The sequence below is a fragment of the Haliotis rufescens genome, unplaced genomic scaffold, assembly GCF_023055435.1.
Source record: "Haliotis rufescens isolate VD_foot unplaced genomic scaffold, xgHalRufe1.0.p SCAF_16, whole genome shotgun sequence".
In the NCBI taxonomy this organism is placed as follows: domain Eukaryota; kingdom Metazoa; phylum Mollusca; class Gastropoda; order Lepetellida; family Haliotidae; genus Haliotis; species Haliotis rufescens.
Window position 1 is genome coordinate 374,096 of NW_025963846.1, and position 20,752 is coordinate 394,847.

At 45.2% G+C, this 20,752-nt stretch overlaps 1 protein-coding gene across 1 annotated transcript in view; it reads left to right on the forward strand.

Moving 5' to 3' along the window:
- LOC124146134 (inositol-pentakisphosphate 2-kinase-like) overlaps positions 1-20,752 on the forward strand; it is a 159,136-nt gene that overhangs the window by 117,234 nt on the left and 21,150 nt on the right. Inside the window, exons 8-9 of the mRNA XM_048396767.1 lie at positions 14,571-14,643; positions 18,963-19,054. Coding sequence (XP_048252724.1) covers positions 14,571-14,643; positions 18,963-19,054 — 165 coding nt within the window. The remainder of the gene's footprint in view (positions 1-14,570; positions 14,644-18,962; positions 19,055-20,752) is intronic.

Sequence of the window (20,752 nt, forward strand, 5' to 3'; positions counted from 1 at the left end):
TTATCATGGGATGAATGTAATGTCGGGCTGCCAGCAGACCCTCTCTTAAACATCCTTAACAAAAAATAACTTTCGATGACAGACCTGCAACATGTTTCTGTTTGCATGCCATGGCTGATGAAGATTTGTTTCATGCAAGGGAAATGTGAAACACAGAAGAACGTGAAAACAAGGTTGTCACAGACATGACAAGGCTTCAGTTTGGCAGATGCCGGAAAACATATTGAAACGCCTTGATTAGATTTTGACTTTGGCATCCATGTTTTTTACTCAGCTCAAAAATAAATATATTACAATTATTGTTTTTTCTAACAATGCGTGGTGGCATGATGTTGCAAAATAGTAGTTTGTAGCTCGATTGATAAATGATGTTTAAACACGGTTGTGTGGACTTGAATGTCATAAAAGTGATGTTGGGTTTACAAATGAGGCCATTCTTACAATGAAATAGATTTGTTTGAAAACACACTTTGATATTTGATATAGCCTTGAAAAGTGTTATTATGTCCTTGAAAAGTGTTATAATGTCCTTGAAAAGTGTTATAATGTCGTTGAAAAGTATGAACATTGCCTTCAAAATGTGACCATTGCCTTGTACAGTATAATGATCACTTGGCCAGGGAATGCATTGAAAAGGCTTTTTATGAACCATAGAACACATGCTGATAGAAATTTGTTTTATAATGCTGTCCCTTTCCCTATCCCCCCCCTTCCCAATCTCCCCCCTACCCTCTCCCTATCTCCCCCTTGCCTAACTCCCCTCCCCCTCCCCTCTCCCCCCTCTCTTCCCCCCCCCCCCCCCCAATCTCCCTCCCTAACTCCCCCACTCCCTCCCTCCCAGTCCCTCCCTCCTTAACTCCCCCCTTACTGTGTTGATTCATAAAGGTATATCAGACCCACTCAAGTTTTATGGGGATTACACAAAAGACATTTTAGCAAGCTTAATGAAGACATCATGTCAAGGAAAGACTTAAGATGATATCAGCTTAATGGCTTAGGTTGGACTTTGTGAAGGAACGTTTCTTGAATATGTGAGTATATAAGTACGTTCAGAAATCAGCACTTAATGAAGGGATGTTTGTTGACCATTTAATAGTATTGAAATGAGTGAGTGAGTTGGGTTTCAGACTGCATTTAGCAATATTCCACCAATATCACAGCCGGGGACACCAGAAATGGGCTTCACACATTGTACCCATGTGGGTACTGAATTGAATTTGGACACCAGAATCTGTACCACTAACCCATGGGCCACCACTTTTCTGTCAGTCAAGGTACTCTAGCCAGATAGGAAACCATATGATTCCATTTCATTTCTTAACTAACACATGGGGATAGTAAAATGTATGGATTTGCCAAAGACCATTATAATAACTCGTGACCCAGGCAACTATACCCACGTTATCTTACAGCAGAAAATATTTGTCAACATAGGATAATACCAAATAACAAACAGCTCAAGATTATCAGAATTTTTCTCTCGTTCATATTGTTATAGCCTTAATGAACGGATGTTTCCTCAAATTTGTACGATGCTCTCTTTCCAACTGACCCTATTTATTAATGTATATTGACGTCACCTGGGCTGTGTAAAGAATTTGACATGATCATATGAACAGACGCTGTGCAGCAGAGATGTGTGTGCTTGTGATGGAGAAGGAATTGCAGAGCCCCAGGAAATATTTGAGGACAAGCACTTGGCATAACAATGGTGGCCTTGTCGTCATTGTTGCACACTGTCACAGGTGATGTGATGGTGGTTATTGTGGGAATCATGTCAGACTTCAGGGTTGATGTTGGTGAAGCGACTTTGATACATGCCGTGGTAACCTTGGGACTTGCTTGTTTTCTTTTCGTCAACATTTTGTTGGGGTTTGAGTTTATTTCAGCAAAACATGTTTAATGCATCTGGGAACCTTGTGGACAGGGTAATAGTGCTTTTTTTTTTTTTTGCATATTAACAGCATGTCAGTAGGGATTCTGGTTGTGTTTTTTCGCCACCGCCATTTTGGGGTGAGGTGAAATGGGGTTTATTAATGCTTTATAAATGCTGATTTATAGTGCTTGCCCACTGAGATACCATGCCACACTTCGACATGAATACCCCACTGAAGACACAGTATTCTGACTCCGAGCCAAACAGTCCTTGTTTTAGCCCCTTAATGCCGAGGGTAACAAGAAGTACCATCTTTAAATATGTTTTGGTTTGACATAGCTGGGGATCTACCCCTGACCATCTGCTCTCCGGGCGGACGGCCTCTACAACTAGACCACTGAGGTGGCCCATTTTTAGGACATCAGTTCCATCACTTCTAAGTGATGCCTCCAAAACAGGCCCTTCTTGGATTTGCATTCTGTAGCCTTTATCTTTGACCTACATATCAGCCCTTCCTCGAATTGCATTCTATAGCCTTTATCTTTGACCACCATATTAGCCCTTCTTGGATTGCATTCTATAGTCTTTCTTTGACCACAATATCAGCCCTTCCACGAAGTGCATTCTGTAGTCTTCCTTTGACCACCATATTAGCCCTTCCTCGAATTGCATTCTGTAGTCTTTCTTTGACCACAATTTTAGCCCTTCCACGAATTGCATTCTGTAGTCTTCCTTTGACCACCATATTAGCCCTTCCTCATCTTTCTTTGACCTACATATTAGCCCTTCTTTGATTTGTGGTCTGTAACGCTTCTTTGACTTAAATTTAAGCTCTTCTTCGATTTTCATTCTGTCGTCTTTCTTTGCCTGACATTCTAGCATTTATTTGATTTGCGTTTTTGCCTTCGACTTTTTGCCCTTCTTTGACCCAAAATGACAAGCAAACAAAAAATGTAAAAAATAAATTACACCTGTAAAAAGTCTCATACCAGGTGACATTTCGTCTTGGAGAGAATGCAGTGAAAAAAGCCTTCACATTTTTTGTCCCCACTGCCATCCGAATTATGCCAAAGCAGTCGACATAGAGACCAGCCTCCAAGGATCTATAACTCACAACAAGCAGAAAAAACATTAAGCCCAATCTGAGCACATTTTGGAACATGTCAGTTGTTGGACTTGCGGCTGCGGACATTGTTTCAGAGACGATCACAAACATATATGTGTACACAGCTTCATAATGACAACAAGGGCAGCCTCACACAACAGCAGTGTTTGAGGTTTAAGTCGGAATCGGATTGTTTTATCCCAGGACTAACACGCTAACTATGGCAGTATTCATACACGCCCTATTGATTGTACATGGTGGATGATTGCCGTTACCGGTAGTTTACCCAAGTTTTAGATTGATGAAGGGTCGTACTGTACTTTGTGAGTCAATGAGTCAGAAGCCAGTCGTACTCTATGGAACTGAAGTCTTCTTTGTAGTGTTTTGTTTGTTTGTTTGTTTAGGCAACTATGCTTGCCGTAAGAGGCGACTAATTGGATCGGGTGGTCAGGCTCGGTGACTTGGTTGATACATGTCATCTTATCCCAATTGTGTGGATCGATGCTCATGATATCAATCACTGGATTGTCTGGTCCAGACTCGATTATTTACAGACTGCTGTCATATAGCCGGAATATTGCTGAGTGCGGCGTTAAACAACAAGGAAACAAACAAACCAACTCAGCCCCAGCTAAGATGAGACGTTCACTACCAACACTATAAAGTAATAAATATTTAAAGTGTACCTTGGTTCCATGCTTGACATCAGGCCTGTTTGAGAGGACCAAACACGGCTGGTGCCAACTCATGGTCTTTGATGATTGTTGTTTCAACATTAAAACAAGGAAAGAACTTACTCTTCTGTCACTTATAGTTCAAAGGAAATTATTGGTAGATATTTGTTAAATTGTAGCCGATTGACATTTCCTTGACAAATGTTTCAAACTTTCTTTTCTAGCACAGACACAATGGTGTAAATCTAAAGCAGTAAACATTCAGACAAATATTCAACCAATCTCACGTTTCGTACACATGTGGCGCTGAAATTGAAGGTCGGTTTGAAATTTTATTTGAAGTTTTACCTTCAAAGCTAATGTCTTGTATTCAGTAGGGTCAGGTATTGTCAGTCTTACAATGCATATACATATTTGAAGGTCATCTGAAGGTATTTTAAGTTCTATGTAGCTTACCTGAGCAATAACACACCTGGAATATCAACTTGTTCTTGAACAGGTAAATATTATAAGAGAAGTGTTTTTTTAAATAAATATTTTAATAGTATAGCTATGAAAATGATATTCATGCCATATGTGTGAACTTGTAAATAGAGTTGACCAATATGTTGCCATAGTGAAAGGGATATAAATATTTAAAAATCAACTTGAAATCAGTGGGTTGGTTCTTTTTGTGTTAATATGTGTGGCATATCATCCATAGTGTCAGATGTCTCGATGCAGGCACCATGTCTGTGATCTAGTGGATAGAGCGTCTGCCCTTGAGGGGAAGGTCGGTTCTTTCTGTGTAAATATGTGTGGCATATCATCCATAGTGTCAGATGTCTCGATGCAGGCACCATGTCCGTGATCTAGTGGATAGTGGGTCTGCCCTTGAGGGGAAGGTCGGTTCTTTTTGTGTTAATATGTGTGGCATATCATCCATAGTGTCAGATGTCTCGATGCAGGCACCATGTCCGTGATCTAGTGGATAGAGCGTCTGCCCTTGAGGGGAAGGTCGGTTCTTTCTGTGTAATTATGTGTGGCATATCATCCATAGTGTCAGATGTCTCGATGCAGTCACCATGTCCGTGATCTAGTGGATAGTGCGTCTGCCCTTGGGGGGAAGGTCGGTTCTTTCTGTGTAAATATGTGTGGCATATCATCCATAGTGTCAGATGTCTCGATGCAGGCACCATGTCCGTGATCTAGTGGCTAGTGTGTCTGCCCTTGAGGGGAAGGTCGATGATTCGAACCCTGTCCGCTTTCTCTCAAAAGACATTAACAGATGGTACTTGTTGTTGCTCTGCCTGGTGAGCTCAGAGTCCGTATACTTTGTCTGAGCTGGGTGTCCTTGTTAAGAGTGAGTGACACACATTAACAGATGGTCCTTGTTACTCTGCCTGGTCAACTCAGAGTCCGTATACTTTGTCTGAGCTGGGTGTCCTTGTTAAGAGTGACACACATTAACAGATGGTACTTGTTGTTACTCTGCCTGGTCAACTCAGCGTCCGTATACTGTGTCTGAGCTGGGTGTCCTTGTTAAGAGTGAGTGACACACATTAACAGATGGTACTTGTTGTTACTCTGCCTGGTCCGGTTAGAGTCCGTATACTGTGTCAGAGCTGGGTTTCCTTGTTAAGAGTGACACACATTAACAGATGGTACTTGTTGTTAATCTGCCTGGTCCGGTCAGAGTCTGTATACTGTGTCTGAGCTGGGTGTCCATGTTAAGAGTGAGGGACACACATTCACTTCACTATATACAGGGATGACAATCTTCCGCGGATCCGCGAATTTTAGTGACCACAAATTTGTTACAATCTGATGGCTTCAGGGGGACCAAGCCCCCCCTCCGATCCCCAAAATTATGGATCAAGATCTATTGAAAAGAAGTTTCAGGTGAAAAGGAAAATCTCCATTCTCATCCCTGTATATAAGTACGATAATCTTGAAAGAGTCGTTAAACCCCATTTTTGTGGGATGTCATCTCTTGAAGCACTTTCTCGGAGTCTGTGTGGGGACCCATGTTAGAATCGGTCCCCAGAATACTATTGCTTGTTGTAAGAGGCAACTGGATTGAATGGCGTGGTGGATTGTTTGTCTTTGGGTTGTTGCTCATTATGTCAACCACTGGTTTGTCTGGTCCGGACTGGATTCTTTATAGCTGGAGTATTGCTCCTAGTGCCAACAAACAACAAACAACACATGTTACAACACAAACAAAAGCCATGTTACTGCGCTCCGATACCTCCAATTCAAATTATGCAACATACATGTACTTTTTATCAGGGACACTTTTGGTTTGAATTTATAAGTAAACAAATTGAGCATCGGAAACGATACGATTATCCTTGTCCTAAAATATGACCATTTTTCTTATTTTCAATATAAATTGAAAAGGAAATTATGACGTCTCATTTTGCAATGAACGTTTACAACTGTGTTAAGTCTTCTGTAAGTGCCATACATTTCAGGCCTGGGTCTATCTATGAAACCATTCTTTGTCGGCATTATCTACAGGGAGATCAACTGTTTGGCATTCAGCTTAGGCTTACTCAGAGATGTGTACTGTTTGGTAAAGGATAGAGTTGATATTGAGAAAGGATAATTCCTTGAAGTCCACCAAACAAAAAAGAATCCAATCACGTGTCTCAGGCTGCTGGGTCCATCTGCTCTGAAACTGTGAAGATGTTGGGCTTTTGAGTACCTCTTCACTCGAACTGTGATGCTAGGTGCATTTGCCCTCAAAATAGGAAGAACTCCGGCTTTTGGGTGCATCTGTACCCAAAATGTGAAGATCTCAGCCTGCTGGGTACATGTGCACTCAGATTTTGAAGACCTCAAACATACATGCACAATTGTCAAGTATATTTTAACAAACTCAGTGACAGGAATAATGTTAGACTTGCATAATTCTCTGAAAAACTTATTCAATATGAAGCTAACTATAATCTTAAAATAGATTTACAGTTAATTAAAATATACCATCAACTTATTTTGTTTGTTTGTAAAACTGGCATACTGTAGGCCTATCCAGACTTGCTTCTAGCCAAGATATAACACTAGGAATGACATGGGATTGTCATCCAGTTTACAACACTGGAGCAAGGCTACTGCTGTGTTGAAGTTCAGTGTCCAACAAGTCAATGCTGAAGATGATGCTTCTTCATCAGGTTGAATCCTGACAACTCGATGAACATGACACCCAATAACAGTCCAGGTATTGATTCCCCTGACACAATCTTGAAATGATATCCAGGTGTGAAATATTTACGTAAGGCTAAACCCTACACCTGACAAATATATGCCAGTTTTGAAAAATGTTTTGTTGTTGCCAATGCCTTAAACGTGTTTGTCCGACATGAAAGACAACATGTTGGCTCATCGCAACACCAAAGTGTCGGGATCCGATGTAAAGAAATTGAGTACATTTTTTGCTGCATAGGAATGCATGCCTACCTCTGTAAACTCCTTGGACATATCCACCTATTTAGATCCCCCCGAGTCTCTCTTGGTCTGTTTGTTTCACCGAGTTTGGGCAAATGCTTCTGTAAATGTTTTTCAGTTTGTTGGCAGTGTCCATCAATCCGAGGTTTTTGGTGTCCGGTGGTTGTTTTAGAGATAGACATTTTCTTACCGTGGATGCACTGACTATCCCTTCTCAAACAGGGGATGACAGATTTGGTTTTTGTATCTTACTTTTCATGGCGTTTGATTGCACCCGATTGCGCTGTGCTTCTCGGTGCAACAGTTTGGGGATTGATTTGCATCCTTCTTGGTTCAGTGTTGGAGTTTGAGGCATGGTGGTGTGGAATGGTTAAAGGTTCGTTGATGATGAGAGGCGCTTCTGGAATTAGCGACTCTTCCTGACGAAATAAAATCGAAGCAGGAAAGACCAGTGTCCTGTGTTGTTGCCTATATTTGAAAGATATTCATGCCATATTTAGGCACAGGATTTCGTAAAAATAATTCATAAAAGGTATTCATGATCCCTAACTTTTTCTGTTGAGTATATGATGGTGGCCTGTAAATAACTGGGTCTGGACGAGACATTCCAGTGATTGATATCAGGTTCATCGGTTCCCGCAGTGGGGAGCAGTGATATGTCGCAGTCAACAAGTCACCCATTTGAACCACAGGATCCACCTAGCTGCCTCGTACGACCAGCACAGGTTTCATGTTATATACAGTGGCAATCAAGGCAGATCCCAGCGAGGTGCATCTTCTCTGAAATAATAGAATAATGAGAATCCACTTCAATCCAGTAACCATGGTCACCCCAACGGGACTCTGAGTAGACAGATGTCCAGTGTCTCATACAGACAGGTATCACATTGTATAATTGTGACCCGGAAGAGTTGCTCATGCTATTGACCACTGGTTGGCCTTGTTCAGACTTCATTGTTTTCAAGTTTATTGTTGGAATGAATATTGCTGGCTTGGGGATGACACAATTCACTCACTCACTGAATGGGCAGTTGTGTTGGATTCTACGGAAATATGTACCCGAGCTAATAGGCTTGTGATGGGTAAATCAGGTACTCGGGTACTCGGGTCGGGTGGGTATTGAGTAGGACCTGGGTACCCACAGGACTACATGGACCAGTGGTTAGTCATGTGATTATATTGTTTAATGGCAAACATTATCTAAAACTCATAAAGATAAAACTTCCCTCAACTTCAGTTTATGATGACCAGATCGGTTTATGCATGTGTCTAATCTCCGTGCCAAGTAAAGTGGCCTTGGTGTGACAAGGGTAGAAACTAGGCTTTGATATAGGCTAGTGGACACGCTTGCCTCGAATAGAAACTAGGCTTTGATATAGGCTAGTGGACACGCTTACCTCGGGTAGAAACTCGGCTTTGACATAGGCTAGTGGACAAGCTTGCCTCGAATAGAAACTAGGCTTTGATATAGGCTAGTGGACACGCTTGCCTCGGGAAGATGTAGAAACTAGGCTTTGATATAGGCTAGTGGACAAGCTTACCTCGGGTAGAAACTCGGCTTTGATATAGGCTAGTGGACAAGCTTGCCTCGAATAGAAACTAGGCTTTGATATAGGCTAGTGGACACGCTTGCCTCGGGAAGATGTAGAAACTAGGCTTTGATATAGGCAAGTGGTCACGCTTACCTCGGGTAGAAACTCGGCTTTGATATAGGCTAGTGGACAAGCTTGCCTCGAATAGAAACTAGGCTTTGATATAGGCTAGTGGACACGCTTGCCTCGAATAGAAACTAGGCTTTGATATAGGCTAGTGGACACGCTTACCTCGGGTAGAAACTCGGCTTTGATATAGGCTAGTGGACAAGCTTGCCTCGAATAGAAACTAGGCTTTGATATAGGCTAGTGGACACGCTTACCTCGGGTAGAAACTAGGCTTTGATATAGGCAAGTGGACACGCTTGCCTTGGGTAGAAACTAGTCTTTGATATAGGCTAGTGGACACGCTTGCCTTGGGTAGAAACTAGTCTTTGATATAGGCTAGTGGACACGCTTGCCTCGGGAAGATGTAGAAACTAGGCTTTGATATAGGCTAGTGGACACGCTTACCTCGGGTAGAAACTAGGCTTTGATATAGGCAAGTGGACACGCTTGCCTTGGGTAGAAACTAGTCTTTGATATAGGCTAGTGGACACGCTTGCCTCGGGAAGATGTAGAAACTAGGCTTTGATATAGGCTAGTGGTCACGCTTACCTCGGGTAGAAACTAGGCTTTGATATAGGCAAGTGGACACGCTTGCCTTGGGTAGAAACTAGTCTTTGATATAGGCAAGTGGACACGCTTGCCTTGGGTAGAAACTAGTCTTTGATATAGGCTAGTGGACAGGCTTACCTCGGGTAGAAACTAGGCTTTGATATAGGCTAGTGGACACGCTTGCCTTGGGTAGAAACTAGTCTTTGATATAGGCAAGTGGACACGCTTGCCTTGGGTAGAAACTAGTCTTTGATATAGGCTAGTGGACAGGCTTACCTCGGGTAGAAACTAGGCTTTGATATAGGCAAGTGGACACGCTTGCCTTGGGTAGAAACTAGTCTTTGATATAGGCAAGTGGACACGCTTGCCTTGGGTAGAAACTAGTCTTTGATATAGGCTAGTGGACACGCTTGCCTTGGGTAGAAACTAGGCTTTGATATAGGCTAGTGGACACGCTTACCTCAGGTAGAAACTCGGCTTTGATATAGGCTAGTGGACAAGCTTGCCTCGAATAGAAACTAGGCTTTGATATAGGCTAGTGGACACGCTTACCTCGGGTAGAAACTAGGCTTTGATATAGGCAAGTGGACACGCTTGCCTTGGGTAGAAACTAGTCTTTGATATAGGCTAGTGGACACGCTTGCCTTGGGTAGAAACTAGTCTTTGATATAGGCTAGTGGACACGCTTGCCTCGGGAAGATGTAGAAACTAGGCTTTGATATAGGCTAGTGGACACGCTTACCTCGGGTAGAAACTAGGCTTTGATATAGGCAAGTGGACACGCTTGCCTTGGGTAGAAACTAGTCTTTGATATAGGCTAGTGGACACGCTTGCCTCGGGAAGATGTAGAAACTAGGCTTTGATATAGGCTAGTGGTCACGCTTACCTCGGGTAGAAACTAGGCTTTGATATAGGCAAGTGGACACGCTTGCCTTGGGTAGAAACTAGTCTTTGATATAGGCAAGTGGACACGCTTGCCTTGGGTAGAAACTAGTCTTTGATATAGGCTAGTGGACAGGCTTACCTCGGGTAGAAACTAGGCTTTGATATAGGCTAGTGGACACGCTTGCCTTGGGTAGAAACTAGTCTTTGATATAGGCAAGTGGACACGCTTGCCTTGGGTAGAAACTAGTCTTTGATATAGGCTAGTGGACAGGCTTACCTCGGGTAGAAACTAGGCTTTGATATAGGCAAGTGGACACGCTTGCCTTGGGTAGAAACTAGTCTTTGATATAGGCAAGTGGACACGCTTGCCTTGGGTAGAAACTAGTCTTTGATATAGGCTAGTGGACACGCTTGCCTTGGGTAGAAACTAGGCTTTGATATAGGCTAGTGGACACGCTTACCTCGGGTAGAAACTCGGCTTTGATATAGGCTAGTGGACAAGCTTGCCTCGAATAGAAACTAGGCTTTGATATAGGCTAGTGGACACGCTTACCTCGGGTAGAAACTAGGCTTTGATATAGGCAAGTGGACACGCTTGCCTTGGGTAGAAACTAGTCTTTGATATAGGCTAGTGGACACGCTTGCCTCGGGAAGATGTAGAAACTAGGCTTTGATATAGGCTAGTGGACACGCTTTCCTCGGGTAGAAACTAGGCTTTGATATAGGCTAGTGGAAGATATAGCGAAATCAATCACTGATGGAAAATTTGCAATATGTGAATCCAATGCTAATCAAATTGTAAATTAATTTCACCAGCAACTATAACTGTTTATATACACCAAATACTTATGATTGCTTGCTGGAAGAAATATACACTACAGTGTTTATTTTGTGAGACCCAAATGTTTTAGTTTCCTTTGATCTATATTGTGTAATTCGGATCTGTGCGTGATGAAATGGTATTTCTTGTGTCATTGTAGATGTTTTTTCTCATAAAAAATATAATTACACACTGTGTGGTTATTTATGATGAATGTGTGTTGGATTTTTTATATTTGTGATAGTTTTGGGTCAATGTAGATATAGTATTCATTGATATTCACATGCCTAGTAACCTTTTGAATATATTTGCATAATTAATTAGCCTTTATTTATACATGTATTCACAGTATGAAACAAATTTGTACTTTACTGTACAGCATAGAGCTTTATCTAAAACTTCTTTTTTGCTGTATAACTTTGGTTTGTTTTCCAAATTTAGCTTTTGTGAAAGTAAGAAACTGTAAATATAAGAAAATTGATTCATTTTCTGTTGCTAGATGCACATCTAAACAAACAGCCCAGCAGGCAGTAGATACTCAAAGTCACTATGACAAGTGTTTAATTAATTCTGATTGAATTTTCACCTTGACGAGCTGGGTCGACTTCAAATATTTGACATTCCCAGGATATCTGGTGACACATTTAATGGCAAATACTGTCTGAGAAGGAGTGAGCCAGGAGAATCATACCTTGGTCATTTATTCTTGTGCTCCAGTGATTTTAGGTCAAAGATAATCTCTCCATTTTCTGTTAGTCTTAATTTGTAGACTTACATCATGGATAAGGAAAAGGATTTTGGAATAAAAAATGTTTGTGACAGTAACATAAATGTTGTGCTTGGAAACAGACGCTTGAGATGTTTATCTGTTAAGTAAATGTCCGTGTCCATGAAATGAGGGCAGCTGTCGTAAAGGCAGTTAACACGGAGCAGTTGGGATGGACCCATGTTTGTCAGGGAGGTTGTTTGTCAGCTTTCAGGATTTGTGGCGCCAGTAGTTCATATGCTGTTTTTAACAGCAGTAACAAATGTTACGAAATGGAATGAGTGAGTTGTAGCTAAAGTAGTTTGTATTACCTATGAGGGAAGATATCATGGATGTTAGTGCTGGGGCATTATCTGATTTTAGGGAGATATGTTTGTGAACATGACACGATGTGTGATATGACACAGTGACAGCCTGTATTGAACACAATAGGGTCCTGTTAGTGTTCAGTTGAATGTTCAGGGGCATGAGGGGCCCAGTCCTCTAAGGTGCCGTAATTTGCTGTGCAGAGTTACGTCCCTTGTCACAACAGGAACCTATGATTGTGGGTACGAATCCCTGTTTGCCCGATTATGTTTGTGTCGGCACCATACCCGTGCTCATGGGCTTCACAAAAGTGGTTAGCACAAGCAGATTTACTTAGGACATATAGATAAGGGTACAAACGTATTGTAAAATTTTGTCTACAGACTTGCTTGTAGATTTACTTTTAAAGTTTAAAAAGTTGGTCTCTTTCACTCATTTTAGCCCTACTTATGTACAGTAGAACATGGATAGAAAGACCAAATTGATACAACGAAATGTTACAAAATCCCTGATTTGTCTCCTCGATATTATCATGTAAAATGTACCTATCTGCTTAAAGATATGCACGGTAAGTACAAGTTCAGATTCTGGGATTCAAATCCTATTGCCCCATAATGATCTGTCATACCAAGCAAGTATATAATCCCCATGAAGATCCAGGTTAGAATTGGTCTTCATCAACCCATGCTTGTCGTAAGATGCGGGGTTGGGTGGTAGGACTCGTGACTTTGTTGATGCATGTCATTGTATCCCAATTGCGTAAGTCGATGCTTATGATGTATTTGACCATGTTTGAGAATTCCAAACTTTCAAGTATTAGGAAGAAAAAGGACTAGTTGTCAGTCATCTGAACATTTTCGTACCAACATCGGTCATTTCCAGTGGCCCCCAGTGTCCTCATCACTGCTTGTCCTCATCACTGCTTGTCCTCATCCCTGCTTGTCCTCATCACTGCTTGTCCTCATCACTGCTTGTCCTCATCACTGCCTGTCCTCATCACTGCTTGTCCTCATCCCTGCTTGTCCTCATCACTGCTTGTCCTCATCACTGCTTGTCCTCATCACTGCTTGTCCTCATCACTGCTTGTCCTCATCACTGCCTGTCCTCATCACTGCCTGTCCTCTCGGGCTCTTTCAGTGTCCCGATAACCACCAGATTATCCCAGCAGTAGGGCTTCAGTAACCCATGCTTGCCGTTGAAGGTGACTGTGCTTGTCATAAGAGGCGACTAATGGGATCAGGCTCGCTGACTTGGTCGATGCTTGTGATCGTATCCAAATTGTGTGGATCGATTCTCATGTCGATCACTGGATTGTCTGGTCCAGACTTGATTACTTACAGACCACCGTCATGTAGCTGGAATTTTGCTGAGTTTGGCGTTAAACAACAAACAAACAAAAACAAACAAAGAAGCTCCCAGCGCTGATGTCAGTGGCCATGTACTTGCTGTGGGTGACAGATTGATGAGCCATGGTGACACAATGCACGAACCATTTCATTATACACTGCTGCCAGTTTAGTGATAACTTTTAGTTATGGGTTTATTGGTGCTAGTCTTTCTAGCCTGCACTGTTCTCCCTGGTTTTATCAGATCAGGTGAGCTGCTGAACCTTGACTTGGCTTTGTTCAGGTGAAGAAGCGACTGTGTTGTTTCCCAATGCTGTTTCCTAATGTTGTTTCCCAATGTTGTTTCCCAATGCTGTTTCCTAATGTTGTTTCCCAATGTTGTTTCCCAATATTGTTTCCCAATGTTGTTTCCCGATGTTGTTTCCCAATGTTGTTTCCCAATGTTGTTTCCCAATGAACAGCCTCGTCACTGCCCTGTGTGCAGGCCCCTGGGAGAACTGTAGGGAGGATTGTCATGCACAAGGCCACAATAACTTAAATGAAGTTTTTGTTTCAAGAAACTGATCCAGTCAAAATGTTTCTTTGTGTTAAGTAATTTTTTCATCTGTACCATGGCATAATTTAGAAACCTTTTCATCATGAACATAGCGAGGGACTTCCATATTGTCGTCACTGCTGCCAGTGTTTGCCACAGTTACACGCGAAATAATGTGGACACATTTCGACAATATGCTTCTAACATCGCATACAGTTTTACTTTGTTCTCACATAATTATGAATAAACAAGACGATTAACAAACACGACACTATTAAATTGGTCATTGAGACTAATGAGATATCAGTGGGTGACATGTCAAAATATGTAACCAGCCATTATGCATCACCACCAATCTTTCTTTGATTTACTGCAAACAATAAACAAGAATACCAAACTAATGAGACACTAATTGTTTCATTGATGACAAATGCTGCTGTTCGGCTGACTTGGCTGGTCTGGGTGAGCAGTGCCCACAGTTCCCTGGTCACGACATGCAGGGTACAATATACATGCTCTGTTATGAAACACAAGACTGAAAACTGCTATCATTTAAGGTGACACTTTTTTATTTTCCAGAAACCCCCATCAGATGAAGCATGCGCTCCTATCATTAGTGAAAACGCCACAGAATAATCTAAAGATATGCAAGGTAAGTACACCTTCAGATACTAGGACTCAAATCCTATTTTTGCCCAATAATACAAATCACATATACAATCCCCGTGAAGATCCAGGTTAGAATTGGTCTCCAGCAACCAATGCTTGTGGTAAGATGCGTGATTAGGTGATATGACTCCCTGACTTGGTTGGTGCTTGTCATTGCATCCCAATTGTGTAGGTCGATGCTCATGATGTCAATCACCGATTGTCTGGTCCAAACTCGATTATTTAGAGACTGCTGTCATTTAGCTAGAATATTGTGGAGTGCAGGGTTAACAAGAAACCTGTATGTATGACGTGATTCATCCTGATTCACGTTGATTCATGGTGTGTCAGCACCATACCTGTGTTGGTGGGTTGGTGGGTCGGTGGGTTGGTGTGTTGGTTGGTCTGTTGGTGGGTTGGTGTGTTGGTAGGTTGATAGGTTGGTGGGTTGGTAGGTTGGTGGGTTGGTGGTTGGTGGGTCGCTGGGTTGGTGGGTCGCTGGGTTGCTGGGTTGCTGGGTTGCTAGGGTTGCTGGGTTGCTAGGGTTGCTGGGTCGGTGTGTTGGTTGGTTGCTGGGTTGGTGTGTCTGTGTGTTGGTGTGTCTGTGTGTTGGTGGGTCGGTGGGTTTTGGGGTTGGTGGGTCAGTGGGTTGGTGGGTCGGTGGGTCGATGGGTCGGTGGGTCGGTGTGTTGGTGGGATGGTGGGTTGCTGGGTTGCTAGGTCGGTGGGTTGCTGGGTCGGTGGGTAGGTGGGTTGGTGGGTAGGTGTGTTGGGGGGTCGGTGTGTTGGTGGGATGGTGGGTCGGTGGGTAGGTGGGATGGTGTGTCGGTGGGTTGCTGGGTCAGTGGGTTGCTGGGTCGGTGGGTTGCTGGGTTGGTGGGTAGGTGTATTGGTGGGTAGGTGTGTTGGTGGGATGGTGGGTAGGTGGGATGGTGGGTCGGTCGGTTGGTGGGACGGTGGGTAGGTGTGTTGGTGGGTAGGTGGGTCGGTGGGATGGTGTGTTGGTGGGTCGGTGGGATGGTGGGTAGGTGTGTTGGTGGGTCGGTGGGTAGGTGGGTTGGTGTGTTGGTGGGATGGTGGGTAGGTGGGTCGGTGTGTAGGTGTGTTGGTGGGTCGGTGGGTAGGTGGGATGGTGGGTTGGTGTGTTGGTGGGTAGGTGTGTTGGTGGGTAGGTGTGTTGGTGGGTCGGTGGGTTGGTGGGTCTGTGGGTAGGTGGGTTGGTGGGTAGGTGTGTTGGTGGGTCGGTGGGTAGGTGGGATGGTGGGTTGGTGGGTAGGTGGGATGGTGGGTAGGTGTGTTGGTGGGTCGGTGGGTAGGTGTGTTGGTGGGTAGGTGTGTTGGTGGGTCTGTGGGTAGGTGGGTTGGTGGGTAGGTGTGTTGGTGGGTAGGTGGGATGGTGGGTTGGTGGGTTGGTGGGTAGGTGTGTTGGTGGGTAGGTGTGTTGGTGGGTCGGTGGGTTGGTGGGTCTGTGGGTAGGTGGGTTGGTGGGTAGGTGTGTTGGTGGGTCGGTGGGTAGGTGGGTAGGTGGGTAGGTGGGTAGGTGGGTTGGTGGGTAGGTGTGTTGGTGGGTCGGTGGGTTGGTGGGTCGGTGGGTAGGTGTGTCGGTGGGTAGGTGTGTTGGTGGGTCGGTGGGTTGGTGGGTCTGTGGGTAGGTGGGTTGGTGGGTAGGTGTGTTGGTGGGTAGGTGTGTTGGTGGGTCGGTGGGTTGGTGGGTCTGTGGGTAGGTGGGTTGGTGGGTAGGTGTGTTGGTGGGTCGGTGGGTAGGTGGGATGGTGGGTCGGTGGGTTGGTGGGTAGGTGGGATGGTGGGTAGGTGTGTTGGTGGGTCGGTGGGTAGGTGTGTTGGTGGGTAGGTGTGTTGGTGGGTCTGTGGGTAGGTGGGTTGGTGGGTAGGTGTGTTGGTGGGTCGGTGGGTTGGTGGGTAGGTGTGTTGGTGGGTAGGTGTGTTGGTGGGTCGGTGGGTTGGTGGGTCTGTGGGTAGGTGGGTTGGTGGGTAGGTGTGTTGGTGGGTCGGTGGGTAGGTGGGATGGTGGGTCGGTGGGTTGGTGGGTAGGTGGGTTGGTGGGTAGGTGGGATGGTGGGTAGGTGTGTTGGTGGGTAGGTGGGTTGGTGGGTAGGTGTGTTGGTGGGTCGGTGGGTAGGTGGGATGGTGGGTAGGTGTGTTGGTGGGTCGGTGTGTTGGTGGGTCGGTGGGTAGGTGGGTCGGTGGGTTGGTGGGTAGGTGGGATGGTGGGTAGGTGTGTTGTTGGGTCGGTGGGTAGGTGTGTTGGTGGGTAGGTGTGTTGATGGGTAGGTGGGTTGGTGGGTCGGTGGGTAGGTGTGTTGGTGGGTCGGTGGGTTGGTGGGTAGGTGGGATGGTGGGTAGGTGGGTAGGTGTGTTGGTGGGTCGGTGGGTTGGTGGGTAGGTGGGTTGGTGGGTAGGTGGGTAGGTGTGTTGGTGGGTAGGTGGGTCGGTGGGTTGGTGGGTAGGTGGGTTGTGGGTAGGTGGGATGGTGGGTCGGTCGGTTGGTGGGACGGTGGGTAGGTGTGTTGGTGGGTAGGTGGGTCGGTGGGTAGGTGGGATGGTGGGTAGGTGTGTTGGTGGGTCGGTGGGATGGTGGGTAGGTGTGTTGGTGGGTCGGTGGGTAGGTGGGTTGGTGTGTTGGTGGGATGGTGGGTAGGTGGGTCGGTGTGTAGGTGTGTTGGTGGGTCGGTGGGTAGGTGGGATGGTGGGTTGGTGTGTTGGTGGGTCGGTGGGTTGGTGGGTTGGTGGGTAGGTGTGTTGGTGGGTAGGTGTGTTGGTGGGTCGGTGGGTAGGTGGGTAGGTGGGTTGGTGGGTAGGTGTGTTGGTGGGTCGGTGGGTAGGTGGGTAGGTGGGTTGGTGGGTAGGTGTGTTGGTGGGTTGGTGGGTCGGTGTGTTGGTGGGTAGGTGTGTTGGTGGGTCGGTGGGTTGGTGGGTTGGTGGGTAGGTGGGATGGTGGGTAGGTGTGTTGGTGTGTTGATGGGTAGGTGTGTTGGTGGGTCGGTGTGTTGGTGGGTAGGTGTGTTGGTGGGTCGGTGGGTTGATGGGTTGGTGGGTAGGTGGGATGGTGGGTAGGTGTGTTGGTGGGTTGGTGGGTAGGTGGGTTGGTGGGTTGGTGGGTCGGTGTGTTGGTGGGTAGGTGTGTTGGTGGGTCGGTGTGTAGGTGGGATGGTGTGTTGGTGGGTCGGTGTGTAGGTGGGATGGTGGGTAGGTGTGTTGGTGGGTTGGTGGGTCGGTGGGTAGGTGGGATGGTGGGTCGGTGGGTAGGTGGGTTGGTGGGTAGGTGTGTTGGTGGGATGGTGAGTCGGTGGGTAGGTGTGTTGGTGGGTCGGTGGGTAGGTGTGTTGGTGGGTCGGTGGGTTGGTGGGTAGGTGTGTTGGTGGGTCGGTGGGTAGGTGGGTTGGTGGGTAGGTGTGTTGGTGGGTTGGTGGGTAGGTGGGTTGGTGGGTAGGTGTGTTGGTGGGTTGGTGGGTAGGTGTGTTGGTGGGTAGGTGTGTTGGTGGGTCGGTGGGATGGTGGGTCGGTGGGTAGGTGGAATGGTGGGTCGGTGGGTTGGTGGGTCGGTGGGTAGGTGGGATGGTGTGTCAGTGGGTTGGTGGGTAGGTGTGTTGGTGGGTCGGTGGGTGGGATGGTGGGTAGGTGTGTTGGTGGGTCGGTGGGTTGGTGGGTCGGTGGGTTGGTGGGTTGGTGGGTCGGTGTGTTGGTGGGTCGGTGGGTTGGTGGGATGGTGGGTCGGTGGGTTGGTGGGTCGGTGGGTAGGTGGGATGGTGGGTCAGTGGGTTGGTGGGTAGGTGGGTAGGTGTGTTGGTGGGTCGGTGGGTTGGTGGGTCGGTGGGTTGGTGGGTTGGTGGGTCGGTGTGTTGGTGGGTCGGTGGGTTGGTGGGTCGGTGGGTCGGTGGGTCGGTGGGTTGGTAAACATCAGAAAGATTTGTCACTCTGGGCTTTCATCCCACATTAAGATGAAGTGAAACTGGTTCAAGATAATTGCAGTACACAGTGGCCTGCATGCACCTGTGTGTGTGGCTGCTTGTACTAGTAGTCTAGACAAGTGCCGCTTTTATAGTGCTGACCCACTGAAATACCATGGCACAGTTTAAAAGGGATACCCCTCACAGACAAACTATACTGACTCCGAGCCAACCAATCCTTGTTTTACCCCCGCAACGCTGAGGCAGGGTACAAGGCAGTGCAATCTTCTGACATCTTTTGGTATGACGCTCTGTCCACTGGACATGGAGGTGGTCTACCCTAATTAACTTAAATACTGTTGAACATGGTGTTAAACCCATCTCACTCACTCACCGTGTAAACGTTCTCTCCCAGAATGGTCAAGAGATATACGGCGCCTGTGTCAAGCAGGACCTGAGTGTAGATCTGGAGGACTTTTTCAAGGGAAGTCAACACAAGAAACATAGGTAGGTTGCTGGAAGAGAAGCATCTTCACCCACATCCGAGCCCAGGGCAGATTCCACGCAACAGGGTGTCTTTGTTCTTTGCCACTGCGTCAAAGGCCGACACGAGCCAGCACGCATGTATTGTTTAAAGCCCCATCTGCGGTAGTAACTACCGCACTCTAGTGGGCGGAGCTTATACAAGTGATTTGACAGGTCAATATGACGTCATGATAACACATACATTTCATTGGTTAATGCGTAAACGGGTGACGTCATGTAAACACCCACCCACGTGGGCCGTTTGACAACAAGGACGTAAGTTTTAATGGTAATATAAATATCTACCAAACGATTCCAAGACTTTTCAACAAACGCGTACGTCTTTGGTTTCAAAACCTACCTGCCATGTCGTCTTCACATCTTCATAAAATGATACCGTGGAATGTCCACGATTTATCCAACACACAAATTATAGTTCTAGATCTCTGGACTAGAACGAAATACGTTTGTCGTGATGCATATGAGCAGTGTAAATGAAGAAACATAATATGTGTTGGGGCACCAATCGCTATCCTGTGGTGTACGGTATATCTGCAGTTAATAAATAGCATTTCTCACAATATATACAGTAATCGGTGATTTCAACAATGTTTTTCTTCGTTGTGTTCGTCTTGCCTCATCTGGAATCTGGATGACAACGATCGTGTAAAAAACCCTGGTAATGGTCAAAAATATTTTCAAGTGATCAAAGTAGTTTCTTGTCGTTTTTTCATTGCCCAGTAGCAATGCATTTTGGCAAAGTCTCACTTGTCCGATGAAGCTCCTAATGCCGAAGTAACTTGATCCGTGAAACTTGGCGGGTCCCAGTGACCCAGATCCCTGTTGATTGGCATGCCAAGTGTCATTTGCATAAGGCCATCCATATTTTTTGTATGTGTTTCTTCCCTCAAGCCTCAACTAATCAGAGACCGGACGGACGAAATAAAATATATCACTTATCAAAAAATGTCTTTCAATAATTGTGTAAGTTATTTGATGACATTTTAAAAAAAGGTTCAACACTTGGTACTAGAATCTAGTCTATGAATTAATTTATGATGTAGATCGATTCGCTTTGCTTCGGAAACGAATTTTTAATAAACAACGGAACAAAGATAAAGTTGACCTGGTTCTTTTATGACGGTGCAATTGTAGATCTAGTAGTATTTCTTTTATTAGATCGGTGCGCAATTTTCAACAGCGGCAGCAAAATTGAGACACGAAGACATTATATCATTTCACGTCGAAATGGAGATAAAAATATTCAAATACGGACAGCCTCACAGACTTCGAAACGATGTTCAGATAAATATTTGTTCACATTAATTCTGTCATGTGCGTGAAAATGGGTTTCAACATTACTTTCATCAAGCTTACATTCAGGTCGCTGGCTACTTCGGCATTAACACATGTTTTGTCTCGAAGCTCAAAGCAACAATGTTTCTCTCAGATACATTTTTCTCTCCATCCATGACGAACATCTGTCATAATGTCAATGCCTCAACATTCCTGGGCAGCTGATTTCAACAATGTAATACACACAGCCTCATTCACGGCGTCATCGCAAAGATTCCTTCTAAATACCCACCACGTGATCAGGGTTACGACCTTGGGATAAATTAATAAATTATTTTGCATTTTTAGAAAAGATTTGTTTTCGCGAATATTATTTTTTTTAAA